Source organism: Camponotus floridanus, unplaced genomic scaffold, assembly GCF_003227725.1.
Source record: "Camponotus floridanus strain SB8 unplaced genomic scaffold, Cflo_v7.5 scaffold71, whole genome shotgun sequence".
NCBI classification, from domain to species: Eukaryota; Metazoa; Arthropoda; class Insecta; order Hymenoptera; family Formicidae; genus Camponotus; species Camponotus floridanus.
In genome coordinates, this window is record NW_020229840.1 from 55,321 (window position 1) to 75,975 (window position 20,655).

A 20,655-nucleotide genomic window follows, 5' to 3' on the forward strand; every position below is an offset into this window, starting at 1 on the left:
AAATATATATATATGTATATATATATATATGTATATGTATATATGTGTGTATGTATATATATACATATATATATAGGTATATATATATATAGGTGTATGTATGTATATATATGTGTGTATGTATGTATGTTGTGTGTGTGTGTGTATATATATATATATATATATATATATATATATATATATAACAATTTGCATAATGAATAAACAACAATCTCTGTTGTCACCTATTTTTATTTGCATCTTGTAAAAGTGATATACAAAATTGAAACACATGCGATTTTTAAGAATTCGTAGACATTTGCCTGGTTATAAAACTTTTAATACGAAAGAAAATACATGTAGTATCACAGACTATTAGAAAATCGCGAAATCACAGTGACACAAGACTTTCAATATGAACTTAAATTAACAAGTGAGTTTATATTTCATAAATTATACCAATGATAAGAACATAACAGTCAAAATACAGAGCATCGGTAATTAATTGATAATACATTTTTAATATTAGCGTATATTTATTCTATATACTTTAAATTCTCACACACTATGTCAAGAATATTTTGTGTATGATACATAAATTTATACAACTCCTTTTTTATTTGCATCTAATTTTCATTTCATAGCATTGTCCCCTCTTACCTGTACCTATAAGATGTACCAGTAATATCTTAAGACACAACTTGGTCATATATGAGAAATAAAACGGATTCTTAATACTAAAAAAATAAAGAAAATTCATATTCAAACTGATTTTGACTGTTATATAAATTACGATATTTGCGAAACTAGGTGCAAGTCATGTAATGATGGACAAAATATACAAGGATTTAAATACAAGTTTTCACATAATGATAAAATGGTAATTTATATACATTTAAGAGCATCTGTATATTAACATTTCTCGTAGAATGTCACACAAATTAGTGTATTCATTCTTACAAAATAGAAAAAGCACGCGATATTGGAAGGTACACAGTGCTACAGAACATTTCAATTGGCACTTTTATTTAAAGTGAAGAGCTGTGATTGCAACATACAGTTTTATACAAAACCGCTCAACCACTGTCATGAGATTCCACTTCTTTCAGAGAACTAATATTACCTACTATGTGTATTTAACAGAAGGGGAAAAGATCAGTGATGCAAGTATACATCCTAAATGTACTATGACGCGTGTACAGTTCTAATGCTTTGGCCAAAATAGCAATACTTAAAAAAAGAGCAATAATATAATTAATTAAGGTTCTTTCCATTAATTTAAGCAGAATGAAGTTATAAAATTTATATTTATAATACACTTTACAGATTCGTAATACCATTAACTTAAGGTGCAATGTTACATGACCGACAGGTATATATAACAATTGACAGGTAGCTTCTGCATATAGTAACGACGACGTAGACATACTGTACTTATTAAGAGTTTTATATCCTATCTCTTAGCCGTCGGACGTATTCTCTCCTTTTCAGTGTCTCTATCGTCACCTACTGTCCACTCGGGATCATTGGGATCCTCACCATCTATGTCGCAACAAGCAGATTCGGTCGAATCCGATTCGGGAGAATCCATTTCTCTGTCCTAGAAACGTAGAAATATGAATAATTACACAAGCGACGATTACTGGAATCACCTACATCCACAATTGATCGCTTTGCAAAAAACTATTTAAAGTTGCAAGCTCTCATACGGCAGCTGCGCGAAACAAGGAGCAAACTAGAAAATCGTGTAAAAAATTCTATAAATGGATGGAAACTATATAACGATAACGTTGACTTAACGCGATATCTTTGTTGTGTAAAAATTTGCTAATTTTGTGTGTATATGTTGTGTCTGTATGTGAGAAATAAGTGAAAAATAAAATTAGAGAATTACGTTACAAAAGTATAGGAAGCGTCAAGTGGCACTGCTTACCGGAAATAGCCTCGAGAGGAGCCATGAAAATTGGCTCAAAGTGTATATTAATAGTCAGTACTATATAGCACCCACATACATTTTATATAATTCAAATTTTTCAGACTTAGATATTTAATGCGAAGATATATATCAATACAAGTACAATGTACGTACATCATCACCCTTATCTTCGTCGCGAGAACATATAGACGTAGACGAAGCTTGCCAATGTCCATCCGGCATCACTTCCAACATTTTGTCGTAAATTTCTTCAGATAATGGGAATATTCTTGGTTCATACGGTAAAATCTGGAAAAAAAATTGGGCTTTGAATATTACATTTGTGTTAATTTTGATTTATACGCAATATATGTGTCGTTCATTATGCATTACCTCATTTTCATCTTCGGTAAATACGACCGCGGCATCATCCTTCCCCAGTCTTAAAGCGGGCATAGTACGACGTCGAAGAGAGTTTTGTAAAGCAGACGGTCGATGCGAATCCAAACCCGACGACTGTTCTGTGTCCTGCACTTGAGATGGAGTGGCAGGTGGAGACGTAAACGGAGATACCACGTCTCCACCAAAGTCACTACTCGCGTGCGGTGACATTGGATCTAAAACAACTTACTTTCTTTACGAGAGAATATAATTTTATTGGTTCGATAAATAAAATCTATTATTTCAACAAAAATATAGAATTATATTGAAATAATAGTGTAAATCTCTTGTTTATAATTGCCATTTAATAATGTTAAAATTCACGATTAAACGCAATACGACATACCTGGTGTGTTCGCACCACTGTCTGCTCTGCTGTCGATACGACGATTGTGACGAATACGCGTTTGATGCGGCATACTAAGATATGTCATGAAACGTTTATATTCCTCGCGTTCGCTACGTTCATGCCTCAGGGCAATTGTTTCATCCGACATATCTTCAATCTGATAAAATCATATACAATCATTGAATTACGACAATGAAAAAGAAAATATTACATCATTTTATTTTGTTGCTGAATTGCGTTCTTATCATTTACTAGATCTTGTCATTCACTTACATCACTGTCCTGACCAGGCCTGTGCATTACGCCATTCTTCACATCCATTTTCGAGGGCTCTTCACATAATCTCCATCTTTAATAATACGAGAAATATATTAATTAATATGATACTATAATGTATATAATCAAAATAATTAAGATAAAAATCGGAGCAATAGCTCGATAAATTATAAATATACTTACTTTGGTGTTAAAATCTCTTTGTATTGTAATTTTTCAGGCCTCGTTGAAGCAGCAACACTATAGGGGATGACTATATTGTTAATATCGTAAGAGTTCTGTCGCAAACGCCTGAAATAACAATTGTTATGAAATGTTTGACATTTTTTTCGAAATAAAAGTGATACATATATATTAGTTGATAATAATTTGATACATATATATTAGTTGATAATAATTTGATACATATATATTAGTTGATAACAATTTTGCCAACGAAAACATAGAAATGTACAAATGTTACAAATTGTAAAAATACTGTATATTTCTTACCCATGTGGATTGGAACTTTTTTCTTTAACAGTATTTTTCTCCGAAGAGGCAGTAACATGTTGCAATGGAGAAGGCACTGGGGATGAGTGTTTGCTGGAACTTGAAAGCGCGCTAATGTCGTCGTCATCCTCAGTTGGTAATTTTGATATTTTTTTCTTGTTTAATCCAGATACGCTTCTTTCCGAATGGCCGAGTCTATTTCTCTTACCATTTTTCAACATTTTTCTCTTGATTCCTGTATAAGAAGAAATATGTTATTTTATATTATTTTATTGCGGAGAAAGAACAGCTTGATCAAGCAGCTCATTCTTTTACTAGATAAGAATAAAAAGCTAAATGTACATGACATTTCGTGATATGTACTTGCTGTAAGAATAGTCGAGGATGATTTCTTTAATCGCGCGGTATATTTTGTTCTGTTAGGAAGTTTCTTATTTCTTCTTTCATTGCTATCTTTATCTTTCACACGGGTAACTCGCAAATTGCCTCTCAACATTTTCTGCTGCCATTCCACTGATTTCATAATAGCTTCTAAATGGGTTCCATGTACAATTTCTATAATAAACATATATGTGTGTGATATAGCTGCAAACTTTTTCACTATCACTTGACAATAAAAACAATTATATTTTATTTCTTATTTAGATATTTAAAAATTGAGTTATAGGGAAAATAGATTAGTTAAGCATAAACTTTACTAAATTATTATAATTTCATTAGAGGAACTTTTACATTATACTATGTATTAATTAGTACACATATGTATAAACGTACCATCAGGGAATGACAACACTGGATGAAAACTAGGATCAACAAGTGCTACACGTTCTTGTACAGAAAGTTGTTCAATTGGTTCTTGTGGTTGCATTGGATCTAGCCTTCCTGTACATAAAGCACACGCAGGCAACACATGATCACAATTGCATCTCACTGTTGACGCTTTAGCCGCACGCTTTGAAACTTCATGTAGCCTATCCACTTGCAAAAGCTTTCGCTTTCTATAATAACTCCATACAAATGGACGCGTTCTACTAGCTGGTAATTCACCCTCGGGCGAATTGTATCGTCCAGTAGAACCTGGTAGAGCGCCACTGTATCCGTTAACAGTTTCCGCATTTTCGAGAACAACCAGGCCTTTCGCGGCCCTAATCTGCCGTTGCAGATCATTATGCTGTCTAATTCTGTATTCTAAATCTGATATTTGTGCCTGTAGCCAGGTCCACCGTGATGCTACACCTGCACGATCCTGTGCATATCTCCATGCTGCTCTTTTGGATCTGTGCAAATAATGTAACAATACGATTGGCCTTCTCATTTGCAAAAGATTATATATTGCGTAACAAATCACAGTAGTCTGTTATTGAAATTAATATAGTCTATTATTGAAGTAGAAATTATACTTATAGACGAAACACTGGGAGACTTTAAGAAAAATCCAGCAAAAATTAAATATTTCAACCTTGTCCCCCTATCTTCCATCTTATAAAATCATTAAATTTCAATATAATATACTGTTGCAATTACACATACAAAGATAAGAGATGCAATATTAAATCAAATATAAATACTAAACATCAAACAAACTAGGAAAATATTGTCAATATAAAGTCAATACACTTGTATTGTAAATAAACAAATAGTAAAAAATCCAGAACCGACCCATAAAATATATTCGGTCTGTTTTTCCCAATTGTAATAATATATATTACTTATTATACAAGCACTCAAAGATTTCTCAAACACATTATATTAAAAGCCAAATTTAAAAAAACTGCATAGAATATACTTTTATATTGAGGTATAAAAGAATAATTTTTGCAAACGACCAAAAATCTAAAGATTTTAGAAAATTAAGATCTAAAAATATAAATAAAAATCTTTTTAATTTTCTGTTGCAGTAGTATTAAAAATTAACTTTAATAGCATTAAAAATATTAAAAATCAAGTTGTTCAAATTTACTTTAAGCTAGATCTTTGAAGAAATTGAAATCAAATTTATGTTGCAAAATTTAAAAAAATATTTAAACCTATTTTTTTATTTAATTATTTATAGTACAAGAAATAATATTGATTTTGACAATAATAAAATTAAGTTGATGTATACTAAAACTACTTATAATTATTTCTAATATTTAAATATTTCTAAAAATTTTTTTTCGTGAAAAAATTATTTCAAAGATATTTTTAAGTACTTTTTTTAAATAATTATCGCATTCATTAAATAAATATCATGTATATCCTTTTTTGTTTTTAATCAATTCTATTTCATTCAAAATATACTTTTTTCAATAAAGTGCATGATTGAAAAATTGCATACATTTAATAGAGACGGAATATGTGAAATACATTTATATAATGTTTAATACTAATATTAATTTTTATTTTTATTATAGATAACTTACATGAGTAGATTCTGTTGATGAGGATTGTTAAATGTCTGCATTTCGTCACAACTTTCTCCACCACTACTGGATGCTGTACAATCCGAATCCAAGTTAGATTCTACAATGTGCAACTGTGTGGACAGAGCTCCAAACACACTTTCCACTTCTTCACCGTTTAGTTTAACCTGAGGAGTACCGAATACCGGCTGACGATTGCCATTATTGCCGGATGTACTGCCGCTCGCGTTATCACGCGACCCTCCACCGAAATATCGACAACACACTCTCTGACGATTCATACTGTTACTCTGGGCAATGCACATTTTCTCAATTTTTTGTAAGAACGAATGTAAACTACTGCTAATCTCAGGAAAATTTCTCACATTGGATTTTGAACCAATATTGACCAGTTCTTGCAGAAGATATTTCTTTACTCCGTGATGGGCCAATTCGAGAACGCCGGTATTCTCCTCTGCCACGTGTCTGCCAACTATTCTTCCTTGAAGTTTTCTCAGTCTTCTCAGTAAAAACGCGCATCGTCTCTCACTTTCAAATTGCTTTTGCGCCACAATGTCTTGTTGCAATTTTAAATTGTTAGACTTTTGTTGGTCCACCGTATCCACCGATATATTCATATTCTCATTGCAGAGACTCATTACGTCAACGCCATTAAGTAAATCCCGCTCGAAGGATGCGAATCCCTCTTCGGGCATGGCAAACATCTCCACGCCATCGACAGCACTTTGTACCGGCTCGCCACCACCGGCGGAAATGTTCTCGGCATTCTCCGCACCTTCTATCGAATTAATGACCTGCAAGATATCATCAACATTATGCCCGATATCAGCGACATTTCCTATGTTGCATTGCTCGGCGGTGATATCAGTGCCAAAGGCCATGATCTGATCGACATCCAGATTTTTATTGTCTCCCGTTTCAGTCTCAGTAGCCGCTAGGGGCAAGTCCACGCTCGATTTCAAGAAACCCATGTTGTTCGTTTGATCACCCATAGATGGGTCGCTCATTATAATGTCGATCACCTTCCCTACGGCGTGACCGGCGTCCGGCAGCGTAACCGGCCGCTCAAAGTCTTCCTGTTCCGCCTGCTGTTGCAGACACACTGCCGCACCGTTTCTCGATCCGATCAAGTCGGACGCGTTCGCGAACGCGGATAACGAGTCGAGATCGTTAGCGTATTTGGAATTAATGACATCGCGTATGAGGTCCTTCGAGATACCGCGCAAGCACTGCTCGTCGATCTTCGACGGTTGTACGTTCGCCGGCACTACGAACTTGGTCAAGATCTCACGGTTCTGGCACACCTCTGTGGCCTGCTCGGCGGACAGAAAGCCGCTGGCGGCTGCTGGTAGGGTAGGGAGCAAGTTTTCAGGCTTTTGAGGACCGCCTTCCGTCAGAGCAGGGGCCATCACTGCCACTGACGCTGCCAGAGCCGCGGCCTCCACATCCAGAGGCTCCCACGACGTGCCACAACGTGCGCGCCCGCCACTCCTGCGCTCCCCGTGCACCGCGCTCACTCCCATTCATCCATTACTACACGGCTCTGTCCTGCCTCCCTTACCGTCCGCCACCCTAAATTCACTATTCGACTTGTCTCTTTCTTTGTCCTCGCTTGTTTCCTTTTTACTTTTAGTACACAGTCTGATTTATTGGCCTGCCATCCCTTGCCCGGCCATGGTAATTACGTCGTTTCCACAGTTTCTCTCATGTTATCGATCATTTACTCCCATTATTTATCACAAGACGATACTGCTTTCCTGCAAAAAATCAAAATTTTACATCATGCTTTGTATGCTTCTTGCTTTATATATTTATTTATTACAAAAAATAAGAAAATAAAACACCACATAAGTATCGAGTTATTACAATCGAAAGCATTCTAAGTGAGAAGTAAAAAAATGTTATCTAAGATCTAGAGATAGACATAATTATTCTCGATATACAAATAAATCATATTTTTTACAACAAAGAAGTTGACAAAATTTAATGGTTGCCAAACCCTTTAATCATCGCATGCTAAAACGGGGTTATCTGTACGTTACGCAAAATTACATAACATTTTTAAAGTCACATAGATAAGTATAGCCGAGAAGCAATGTTAAAAGTATAAGCTTGCTAAGTAGACTTCGTTCTAAGGAATCGGTACAAAATTGCGTATCATAAACACTAATATAGCTCACCTCGTTTCCACGTTTGAAGAAGCGTTGCATACTTGACGTCTCGTTTAAATGTATTCTGTATTCTCCCGCAATATAAATGAAAACATTCCGGTATCACTGATGATGATTCGCTTGCAATTGTCACAATGGCGTTGCTCAGGATGATTATTTTCCAGAATCGAACTTTGTAATAACAACAATACTTCACAAAAGCAATCTTTCACCGCTGGCTAATGAAGATGACGTAAACAACAGCGATCCTATTAAAATATTTCCGTCTAGATCAGAGTTATCTGGTGTACCGCGTCCCGTATACCGCTTTTCTCCTGTGTGTCCTGGAAAAGAAAAGAATACGTAACGCTAAATGTTACAATGGCCTGCCCGCATTCACAAAAGATGCGCGTTTCTATAGCGAAAGCTGCATATTACAATCATTAGCTTAATCTCAGAAAAGTATTCTACGGTCGATGGTACTCGGGTTTTATCATCGGACTAGTTCAAATCCTAAATATAAATATAAATATTACAACTTTCGTTTATTCACGCGATCTTGTTTATCACCTTTTCTTTTTGCATATTTTTTAAAAATAATTTCGCTTCGTTGTTTTCCTAATAGCAAGTATTGAAAAATTTACGCAACTTTTTGGAAAATTGTAAAAATATAATTTCTTAAGCTATATATTGCAATACACACACATTGAATAATATTTTTTGGAAAATTGTAAAAATATCATTTCTTAAGCTATATATTGCAATATATTGTGAAAATTGAATAATACCTTAAATGCAAATTAAGTCTTAAATATGTTTCACCAGCGCTCTCTGTCTCAGTAAATGAGTCATGTTTTTCGTTCGGCATATTTACGGTATTGTAATTTAATTTTCAGTTTAATTTTATCTTATCACTATGAATCTTGTATCTTGTATCGCTAATCAAGAAGCTTAATATATACTTTTAGATTTGTGATACGTTCGATGTCCGTTGTGTCTCATTCAGAATGTATTTCTAAATATAAAATTCTTTATCGTGGAAAATTATTGAAAAACTACTTAAAATGATGATCGATTCTTGTCAACGCATTTGTAAAACTGTACGCTTCTTTCCTTTCTTACAGCTTTACATTAAAATAATTTTGCGATTATAGCATCATATAATAAAATTCAAACTGCAAAGTGTGTAGTGTATATTTCAGTATATTGCGTTACTATAGTTACAATGTTTACGGCTATTTCAGCATAAATAATATTGCGCAATAAGCGTAACCGGATCGTGATAATCGCGCAAGTACGAAAATTTACGCGAGTCGACGAAGAAATAAAATAAAATCGACAGAAAGATGAACAATTGCAGATGATACACTGTTCGATACACCCGATATATACAAATGACTCATGATTACTCGTGATGACACAACAACGAAATTTCAATCGATACGATAAATGATGTAAAAAATCAGATTTATAAATTTTTTTACGTTAAGAAGCACGTATTCCGAACTAAGCAAGAATCAGCTGATCCAAGATTATGTATCAAATTTCTTCTCCCGCTCTTTCTGATACCCCTTTTATCAAAACGCCTGATTATCGGCAATGTAAAGCCGTGATAGCAGACACGCTAAACACTATTAAAGAGTTAAATAACGATTATTTTATTAAGAAAAAAAAATCAAACACCGGGAATGAATACTAATAAATATCGATTTTTTCGAAATCCAACGGGATTAAGATATCCGGAACGAGGCCTCTCGCTTTCACGGGAGGGAAAAAACTACAAATCATGTACCACGATAAACGGTGGCGAGAAAAATCGTAACACAAACTGCGGCGTATGCAATCGCGCCGGAAGACCGATATTTCTCCGCGGCGGGGCCAATCATGCGTATTGTTGACCGGGACGGAGAGCGACCGCGGGACAAGGAGAGACGACAGTTTTTTAACGGAAAAAAACCCGCTCTTGCGGGATGCGAAAGAAATTCCGGAGGGAGAGGAATTTAGCTGGGGAAAGGAGGCTGAGGCTGGGACGGGAGGAGGCGCCGAGAAACCGAGAGGAGTCGCTCGAATGAAGGAGAAAAAAGGAGAGAGAGAGAAAAGGGCGTAGAGTAAAGGACTCCCGAGGGTGCGAATTCTCCTCCGCTCGAAGGGATACGCGCTTTCCGGTCGGCGCGACCGAATAATTACACGCGGCGCAAACAATACACGTACACGCGGACGCGCTTGTGTGCGATATACGAGGCGAATTAAAGCAGCGGCACACGGTCTGACGCATCACCACGTGATACATTCGCGGCGACGACGACAACGGCGGCGGCGGTGGCAGATACGCGCGGATACGTGCACGATTAGTAAAAACAGACGGCGACGAAGCCGCGAGAAGACGAGGAGAGGCGCGCGCGCTTCCTCCTCCTCGACGTCGATCGCGCGCGCGGCGTCTGTTGCATAACGAGCCGCACGGATTTCGACCACGGAGCCAAGTTCCACGTACACGCGATCGCAATATGCACGAGCCGGCTTAATAATCTACCCCCATTAATACAATCATCGTATTATTCGTAACGAGATAGCGGCTATCGCGGAAAGAAGAAAGATCAAGGACCTGCGCGATCGATGCCGGGGAAGCCGAGAGCGACCGGATTCGATTTCTCAGGCGATATTAATTCGCTATTAATCCACGCGGGAACTCCGCGCCAGGTGAACGGACGCCCTGCTCCCTTTCCCAGGAATCGACCACTATTCTCGGCCGCCGGATCCGCCGTCACTCCGCACTCCCGCACTCCGTTCAACGGCGGCGAGTATCGAGCGCGATACCGCCGCCTCGAGGAACACCCCGCGGAGCCGCATGCACGCACGTAGGAACGCGGACACGACACGGCGACGGGACGGAGGGCCGGGACGACGATATCCTCCTCTGCCTCCTCCTCCTCCGTCTCCGTCGATGCGACGCGAAGACGCCCGCCGATCGTGGAGAAACACGCCCGCCGAGGATGCGCGAGGGGAAAAGCGCGGTTGTCCTCCGCGATGCTCGGGTCGCGTTTCGTCTCTCGCGATGTACAATGGCGGAGCAAAAAACAGCCTCGAGGAGAGGTAGTCGCTTCCCTCGGATCCACGGATTACAACGCACGCTCTCCTTCCTTTCGTGCTCGCTCGCGCCGTCTCTGTCCGCCTCTCTCGCTCTCTCTCCGTCTCTCTTCCTTCGCCCTCTCGCTCTCTCTCGAGCCAGCGCGCTCGCCCTCCCTCTCTCTCTCGCTCGCTCGCACGCTCCCTCCCTATTTCTATCTCGCTCGCTCTCACCTCTTCGTGGCCGGGCTCGGCATGCTCTCTCGTGGGATAGCGCCGCAGGCTTTCGCGAGGAACGCTGCCTGGGCCTGCCCTTTCGTGGGACTCGCGTACCACAACACTATCCGTGCGGTTCGCCGGTCCGGATCGTCCACGCCGAACCGCGACACGTCCCGTCACACCCAACGTACGATAATCCCGTCGTCCGCGCTCGGCTGCTCTCGTCCACCACCGATCTCCGTTTGCGAAGCGACGCGCGCGCGTTCTCTCCCTCCGTCTCTCTAGCCCTCTCCTTCCCCCCCTCTCACTCTCTCTCTCTCTCTCTCTCTCTTTTCACGTAACTGTCGTCACGGTACGTCGTACGTGTAGTCGCTCGTTCACGAAACACCACCGCACTTTTCTTTCTTCCTCACGAGGAGAGCACTCTCGAACGCTCCTGCGCGAAAACGCCTCTCTCCCGACAACGAGGTCACGCACATCCACGCACAACGCGAAGTCGGCCGTTCTAGCCGTCGCGGAGAGTCACACGAGCAACGACGCGAGCTATTTATCAATAATATATATAGGAAATTCGACCAACTCCGCTGCCACTACCGCTGCCGTTGCTGATGCCGTCGCGCGCGATCGACCAATACTGCGGCGGTCGCGGCCGGATGTGGCCTTCGTAGCCACGCCGTCCAATCGGATTCGTTTGTCGCGCCGTAACGTCGGAGCTAAAGTCCAATTCGCAAGCCCGCCGCGCGCTCGCGCCGGCGCGGCCGCGCGCCACCTGCCGGCGCATGCGCGGCGACGCGCGATTGGCCGGCGTTGCGCGCCATCCGCGGGCGCGCCACATTCGAAGGGGAAGCTTCGCTCGCGTCGCGGTCCTCCCGTCCACGTTCCCTCGTTTTTTTCGCGTACTTGGCGTATTTCGAAAATTCACGCCGCGCACTCTCCTACCTTCGACGCCGATGCGAATTTCGATTTTACGGGATTTCCATGATATTCGCCATATATGGTAACATGCCACGTCCCAACGTAGGCGTTGGACTTTCGCAAATGATTGGATGGATCGGCAGGTATTTCAAGTGTAATATTCCATATGTTTTCATAAAGAAGCTTACTTCGGATCGATTTGATTGTCGATGTATTAATAATTGAAGGATAATTGGGATACTTACTCTAATGTGCTCGAGCTCTTTCTTCTTGTAGAATGACGCAACGTGGAGCGCAATCGATGCAATTACGTCCCTTGCAATTTTTATGAGAGTTGAGTGATTGATTCGAGACTACACATGCGATTGATTCGATGCTACACACGTCTGCACGTATTGCGCCTGACATCTGACTCTTGCATCAGGTATGCGGAATTTTCTAATTAATTTACAGATACCGCGATTTTATTAAATATCATCGCCCGATGTCGTGCACAGCGCACCTACCTTTCGATCGATACATTTGAGAGACTCTTTGAAGTGAGTTGCTGTTGGTACATACGTTTTCGTGATTACCGGTTGAACTCGGGCTCTCGTGATAATTAAAGAATGTTATCGACCGAGTTTATTGATACATTGTTGTCGGTTACGCAGCTATAGATGACAGTGCATGTTAAATTTAAGAAAAAAGATGTTATGTATATACATGTATAATCAAAAACGGTATAAGATGTATCCGAATATCAATCTTTTTTTTTATCTATGCAGAAGAGCCATTAAATGTCGTAAATATTCGTAACGGGAGGAAAATCCTATCAACTTATCATGATATCATGATATCATGATATCAGATTCATCATCACATGACCTACATCCCATCCAGATCATTGTTGTTACATTGCAGCAATATTGCGATGTTGCTGCAATATTGCTGCAATCTAAGCTTAAGTCCCTTGTACAATGCTAGGCAACAGGCAATAGAAATAAGAAATAGAAACTATTCACCAATAAATACGCGGAATAGAAAATATTCACCAATAGGAGAAGAGAATATCTAATGACGTTATTAAGACGTCTGGAGACGTCATCTTGCTACCTGAGTATTTCTGTTCTTATTGTTGTTATTGTTCTTATTGTTCTTATTATCTGTTGCCTAGCATTGTGCAAGGGGCTTAACAATAATCTGTTAAGCTGTATGGAATGTTTCTTTGTATATTAGCCGTGAAATTTTCTCATCTTTCTCTTTCTTTTTCTCTATTTCTCTTTATTATATTATGGGACATATTCTATCCAAGATGACATATAATAATATGTCATTAAAACGTTATGAAGATATCATTTGACATTCTATTGCCTGATTATATGGTCAAATAATTATTCCATTAATCATTCAATTTTGATTCATTATAAATTATGAATTTTCTATATTAAATTTTATATTATTACGTTATAAATTTCGACATTTTAATGATTATTATAATAGAAATTTTTTATCGAAAATATATTTCGAATGATTAAATTAAAGAAAAGGCGACACTTTTAATCCTACTTATTGTATACAAAATCGAAGTCAAAGTAATATAATGTAGAAAAAGAAAGAATTATATACATATATATATATATATATATATATATATATATATATATATATACAATCGTAAAGTAATTTATATAAATACAAACATTTTTTTCGCAAGTATAATCAACGCGTTGAGAGGTAAATTAAAATTATTTTGTGAAGACGCAAACACAAGTGCATGCTCTGTTTTTACGAACGTATCGATTAATCGATGCTACCGCGAATGATACGATTTGTGAATTTTCGGAGTCTGAAAAACGCGCAGGAATAAGCAAGGATGACACAAAGAGAGAAAGAGACAAAGAAAGAGGAGGAGAGAGGGAGAGAAAAAGAGAGACGTAGACGCGGTTAAATTGAGAGGGAGGTGCGGGATGGAGGGCGGGAGCGCGAGAGGGAGATATGGAAGCTAGCGTGAATATTTTTACCCAAGCCTGTTAACTACACTCTGTTATTTTATCTCACGTACGCGGCTTTCCTACTACCACCGTCGCGCCAACGCTGGAATATAAGTTTTAAGGCGTGTTTTGATAGCGTCAGGGCGTGTCAGCCGGGGCTTCCTACCTAATGGATCGCTTCTTCGCTCGTTCGTTCATACTTTTTGAAGAGTGCATAGCTCATGATACCGCAAAACTTTCCTCCCCCCTCCCCCTCCCCGATCCCTCATTCCGATGTACCTTGCATCCGCGAAATTTCGCGCCCTCTCTTTCTATAATCAAGAAAGTTGTACGTCAACTTTAGAGAGAACACTGTCGTTTATCTTAAAACGATTTTCCGAAGAGAATGTCTCACGAAGAATTTTTTGAAAGGATTTTGAACAATATAATTGTGCGTGCACGCATTAGTTTTTATAAATTCGCAATCATCTAATTTTGTCTCGTTTTATAATAATCTTATATATCTTATTTTGATCTCTCACATAATTATAATTAATTATAATTAAAAACGCTAATAATGAATATTAGGCCAAATTCACGAAATATCTCATCAAGCCTCCTTGTATCAAAAGAATAAAATGATGTATAGAATCAGGTATTCTTTCCTTACATATCCTAAGAAATTGAAAAGAAAATAGTAATTCCGATACACTTTCGACTCGAAATTATCTTATCGTTAAAGGAGGAAATATTTGTGAAAAAGGTAATTGACTTTCTCGAAAAATTCATGAACGTATTTATTGACGTTCTATTTTTTTGCATTGTTATATAAACGAAATATTTTCCCTGCCAAGCAAGATTCGACGCATTCGATACATTCCATACATTGAAAAAGTCGGATATATCGCGGCAAACATTTTTCCCCCGAGGAGATATCGGAATTGGAAATTAATTAACTCTCCCCGAGAGAGATATTACGTCGCGCCGCCACCGATCTCCGGCGCAGCTCCAATAATGCACATAAACCCCTATATATATCGCGCGCGTATACGACACATATAATGCGTACAACAATAACAATGAATAACATCTATAGAGACGAGCGAGGTCGCGCGCGGGATTCCACCTGCGGAGCGGAAAAACCGCTTTGCGGCCGATTATCGCGATAATTTCTCGTGGCGAAAGGATGAATGGGAAATGGTCGGGCGCGGATGAATGAACCGGGGCGTATCACGAAACACGCGCGCGCGGCGTGTACGAAACGCGGCAGCGTTGTTTTGGTTATTTTGGCAAACCTAACATAACACGGCTTGTTGTTTAACAAAATAATTGATTTTGTCGCCTCGTCTCCGTGCTGCTTTGCCGCTGCTTTTCCCTATTCCCCGCTCCCCCCCTCCCTCCTCCTCGCCGCTCCCCCCCCGTCGCGCTTCCTCTCTTTCTCTCATTCTTCCCGTGTGTATCTTGCCAGTTTTCGTACCACTTATATTTCTATATACTCTCCCCTTCGTCCTCTTTCCCATTGACTCTCCTTATTCTTCCCGTTCTAAGACACGCGCGCCAGATAGTGGCCGCTACTTAGCCGCTTTACGAAAACAAATTGTTCGATTCCGTTTGTTTGCCGTCGCGCGATGAAGATCTCCCGTGGATTAGTCCCTGCGAACAAGGCTCGCAAGATCTTGGCGCCGGCGTCAGCCTCGATATCGAGGAAGAGGGGAGCCATCTTTCTTCATATTGTATCTAATTATCCTATTTTTGAGTCTCATTTGACTTTCGTTATCTTTGAACATTAATGAGAATTTAAAGGAATGAAATACATATACACGATGAAAACTTAAAAAGATACACGCACTATAAAAACATTTAAAAAATATTGGAAAGGATGCAGTTATAATCATGGAAATTTAAGAAAAAAGGATTTGAATACAGCTCAAAAATGTACGCAAGAGGAGATGTTCTAGCGACTATTTAAGTGACAACTGTCGTCGCGTAGCATCGACGCTCGGGGTTTTTGTCGCGAATGTTTGCTTTAGTAAAAGCGAACGAAAGAGTCGCGACGTTAATACTAATTCGAGATTCAACCCCGTGTCGAAGACTCCTGGGGATACCGGTGTCGACGACTGATGATGTCCTCGCCGCGAGCTTCCTCTTCACGCTTGTCCCCAGCGGACGCAGGAGCGAAGGAAAAAAAAAGAGAAGGAATACTCGCTTTCTGGAGCAGGAAAAATATTATTTCAGATATTTATATAGTCAATAGACGGGTTTAGAAAGGCTATATACGTATACTTTGCCGATATCTTAACTTATCTAATCGTGAATTGTGACAATTACTGTGGCTAATGTGATTACGTAAGAGTTACGTGAAAATCCTGGATATTTCTAGATTGCTTCCAATATGAAATCTTTTCGATTAATTATAACTTGTATATTATATAATTAATTTATAATAATGTTTTTATCTACAAAAATATTAAAAACATGTATGTATATCATACTTATATACGAATTTTTCAAATCTATTTACATATTATTTTTACGAGTGATGTAAAATTATTGTTATGCGAGCTCGATTAGAGACGTGCCGGAAACTTTATACAAGAAAACCTGGAGATTTCGGTAATAATGCTTCCATAACGTACACACTCGTCGATGAGATCGACTAATCGAACTCTCGAAGCCCATCTCTCGCATCACGTCCGCGTATTCGCCGCGTACACGAGGCGGGAGAGACCGTAAGAACGGTCCTTGTTATTACAGATGCCACTCGTTCGGGGATCCCGGGGTGTATTTCAGGCACAAAGAAGCCTCCTTCCAATCCGGAAGAGCGACGCCTAATTTTCGGGATCGCGTACGCGCATTTCTGAAAACGCGCGCGCCTGCAGCGCTAAGGTACGATTTCGTCCGCGATAATCCAAATTGATATATCCCTCATAAATCCCTCGACTTCGAAATATCTGGCCTATTCTCTAAAACAGTGTGTTTCTAGCAGGGACATCAGCTTTACAAGTGATATTTGCTCGAGGAACTTTGGGATTTGAAAGAAAACGATATTGTATCTTGTCAAGTTAATTACCTTCTTATAGTGAACACAAATTAATAATACATATAAAAAGGAAAAATAAATGAAAATTTGACAGTAATTAAATTCTTGATTTCAATATTAAGTAGAGTTCTATAATAACATATAGATCAAAAGAGAATTATCGAATCGTGTGACAAACGTCAGGAAGGAGCGAAGCGTTACATTTGTGTAACAATTGCGAGCACGAGGCTTTAAAAAGAAAAAATGAATAAAAATTTGACAGTAATTAAATTCTTGATTTCAATATTAAGTAGAGTTCTATAATAACATATAGATCAAAAGAGAATTGTCGAATCGTGTGACAAACGTCAGGAAGGAGCGAAGCGTTACATTTGTGTAACAATTACAAGCACGAGGTTTTAAAAAGGAAAACTGAATGAAAATTTGACAATAATTAAATTCTTGATTTCAATATTAAGTAGAGTTCTGTAATAACATATAGATCAAAAGAGAATTATCGAATCGTGTGACAAACGTCAGGAAGGAGCGAAGCGTTACATTTGTGCAACAATTGCGAGCACGAGGCTTTCTATGGGCGATCCGCTCTGTCGCCGAGAGACACGTAAAAACACGGCGCGGAAAATACGAAAATAAAACTTCCCCCCGCAAAGTACGTTCCCTTTGCTTAATTCGATTCCGCGGGGCGAGCGTGAATGTGCGTCTGTGCGCGCGTCACACATGCGCGTCGCAAGTGCGCGAGTACTTAGCACCGACGCCGTAGCCGCGGCTGTGGCTGCTGCTGCGGCCCCACGGTCGATATGTGGTCACAATGAAGGGTGTGGCATTTGAGGACCAGGAGCTCCTCGCTCCACCGTCCGCTTTATCCTACGATTGGCTGTTGCCAGGTGTCGAGAATGGCGGATCTTGCGGCGGCCTGTCAAACCCCTTTTCGCGCCCCGTATCCGGTGTATTCGTCCCGTCAAGCTGGGAGCTTCCTCAGGACGCGTCTCTTATTTCCGGAGGATTCGCATTGAGGAACGAGAAACGCGTTGTTTCCGTCATCGTTTACCGTGCACGCAGTTTTATGTATTTATCCCTCTTTACAAGTCTTATCGATTCTTTTATTAACGTCTCTTCTAAAATTCGAAATAAAATATTTCAGAAGATTTAAATTTTTCTTGAATGATTAAATCGATAATTTAAAGACTTAATAAAATATCAAATGTTGTTGCAGCATTAATAAAGTCTTCTACTTAAGACAGGAAAGATACATAAGTTATGAATAGAGCTAAAAAATTAAATCTTCTTCGATGGGCTTATCAATAGAATCTATATTTTTAATTAATATCATTTTGATAATAATAAGAGGAATTAAAAAATATTACATTTTGATAATAATAAGAGGAATTAAAAATATTAAAAAATACTACTTTAGAAATATGTTAAATTTGTTTTGTGAAATATGTATGTCAGCGATTTCGAATGTCGGATTTGAAATGTATAATATTAAACGATTGAACGATTCATTGTCATATCTGTTTCATTAATTATTTTCCTACGCATAAATCAGATTATTTTACTGGTAATTATGTAAGTGTTTATTATGATAGAAAACTTTTATTACGAAATTACCAAAATTGCATTACGCTACTCTTCCTGAGTCTATATTATCCTATATAAATCAAAGAATATGATTATGAAATATTATATAGTATTATGAAATATAAAAGTTATAGTTACATCTGTTTATGTATCAGAAGTCATATAAATTTATGAAAAAAGATATTCAAGTTCCAAGGAATTTTCACAGATGAATAAGATATTATAGAATTAAGAGGATTAAGATTCTTTTTCTTAAATTTCTTTTAGCTTTCTTTTCTTGACAAAACGGATAATGTAGATACTTTCACGGTGCCACTACTATTTTAATGGATACACGTGTCGCGAGTATTTTGGATCCACGGTACAGCACGTCGTATGTATTTCAGAAGTCATATAAATTTGTGAAAAAGTATCATTAAAGTTCCAAAAGGTTTTCGTAGATGAATAAAATATTATAGAATTAGATGAAAGGGTTAAGACTTCTTTTTATTTTTTTAAGCTTTCTTCTATTTTCTCGGCAAAACGGGTAATGTAGATACTTCCGCGGTGCCACTACTATTTTAATGGATACACGTGTCACGAGTATTTTGGACCATGGTACATCACGCGGCGACGCACGCCGACGTTCGAGGAAGATTGATGAGATGCGCTTACTGCTAACTAACGCGCTCGTGCTTACCGTCTGGCTAACTTTCTCGGACCACGTTTTCTGCCATAGTCGACAAATAGTCAGAATTCCAAAATGACGAATGTAAATTCCATGACGAACGTTAGTTACATTTAACTATCTAATTGTAATCGATTCTTTCTCAAAGAGGGCTCTTTTCATTTTCAAAGCTCGTTTCATTGAAGCTTAATTGAAGATTAATCAAGAGAATTTTTGGTTAACGGCTCTATATGTGAATTTTAAAAAAATTGACCTCGTCCCACATATTGTACATCCCTATTTTTACTGGACTGCCAATTTTTTTTCAACAAAGATAAATGTACGTGAGAGAAGGTCAAACGTGTCTATACGCTCATTCAACAGCCTTGCTCTTGAGTTGAATTTCTCGAGAAAAATTTTTTTATCAAGCAGTGTGTTAAAAATACATAATTTTAAGGAACTAAACAGTGTGTTCTTTTTTAAAGTGCAGACTAAGGAAGATAAAAAATCTTAAAAAATTACGATGCTGCTTGCATTTCATCAGCGTACCTTGTTTTATATAATAATATTCTCAATTGATATTTATTCCATGCGCGTCGCTTGTATATAATAATAAAATTCCGTATGATCTTCCACTATATGTTTTTTTAAATGTCTTGTTTCTAAAGAATATTTAAATTTATCACCACAAATTTTACATATAATTATTTATTATTGTAAAAAATTACTGTTTATAAACGTTTCATCTAATATTCTATAATGCACATTATTTCAATTAGATAATAAATGAGAAGAATTTACTTCACAGTATTCATAGAAACTGGTAACTGCACAGAAAAAAATAAGTGTCAAATCAAAACTTATATACTTAAACTAACGCGTTCATTGTTTCGTATATATGCAACAATTTATAATCTTCTTAGAAGAATTTAATAATTTTAAATTTCAACAATATTATAGTCTTATTTTATTTAATATTGTAATTGTCATCTCAAGAATATATAATTATTTAATTCTACTTTAAGAAAATTATAATCTTTGATTTAAAAATGTTATTTTCTATTCAACATTGTTTCTTTTTTATTCAAGAAAATTAAATCTTAAATCATAAGAATATATTTTTCTTGATTGAACTATATAAAATGGCTTCATTCAAGTAAGCAATTATTCAAGCAATTATATTTTTCTTTAATTGACGCAATATAATCTCATTTCAAGATTTCTATGTTAGAACT

General features: G+C 38.0%; 1 protein-coding gene across 4 annotated transcripts; it reads right to left on the minus strand.

The window, feature by feature from the left end:
• Positions 1 to 197: 197 nt before the first annotated feature.
• LOC105254138 lies at positions 198 to 11,900 on the minus strand. Of its 4 annotated transcripts, none has more exons than XM_011262636.3 (12): positions 11,302 to 11,899; positions 8,035 to 8,348; positions 5,855 to 7,611; positions 4,227 to 4,729; positions 3,816 to 4,007; positions 3,453 to 3,687; positions 3,144 to 3,251; positions 2,958 to 3,033; positions 2,682 to 2,841; positions 2,288 to 2,511; positions 2,069 to 2,203; positions 198 to 1,579 (listed from the first exon to the last, which is right to left on the minus strand). In XM_011262636.3, the coding sequence occupies exons 3-12, from the start codon at positions 7,375 to 7,377 to the stop codon at positions 1,433 to 1,435; spliced, it is 3,303 nt and encodes a 1,100-aa protein (XP_011260938.1). In that variant the 5' UTR covers positions 7,378 to 7,611; positions 8,035 to 8,348; positions 11,302 to 11,899; the 3' UTR covers positions 198 to 1,432. The 4 variants fall into 4 exon arrangements, 3 of the variants coding, with proteins under 3 accessions (XP_011260938.1, XP_025269687.1, XP_011260939.1); XM_025413902.1 differs by lacking the exon at positions 11,302 to 11,899 and adding an exon at positions 10,607 to 11,174; XM_011262637.3 differs by lacking the exon at positions 11,302 to 11,899 and adding an exon at positions 8,793 to 9,616.
• Positions 11,901 to 20,655: the final 8,755 nt, after the last annotated feature.

Bases quoted from the DNA above. Each gene is read 5' to 3' on its own strand.
- LOC105254138 (XM_011262636.3), bottom strand. From the start codon at position 7,377: ATGGGAGTGAGCGCGGTGCACGGGGAGCGCAGGAGTGGCGGGCGCGCA. The intron at 3,688-3,815 runs GTACATATCACG...CTTCTTATACAG, and splicing joins CTCGACTATTCTTACAGCAA to GAATCAAGAGAAAAATGTTG. The intron at 2,204-2,287 runs GTAATGCATAAT...TTTTTTTTCCAG, and splicing joins TTACCGAAGATGAAAATGAG to ATTTTACCGTATGAACCAAG.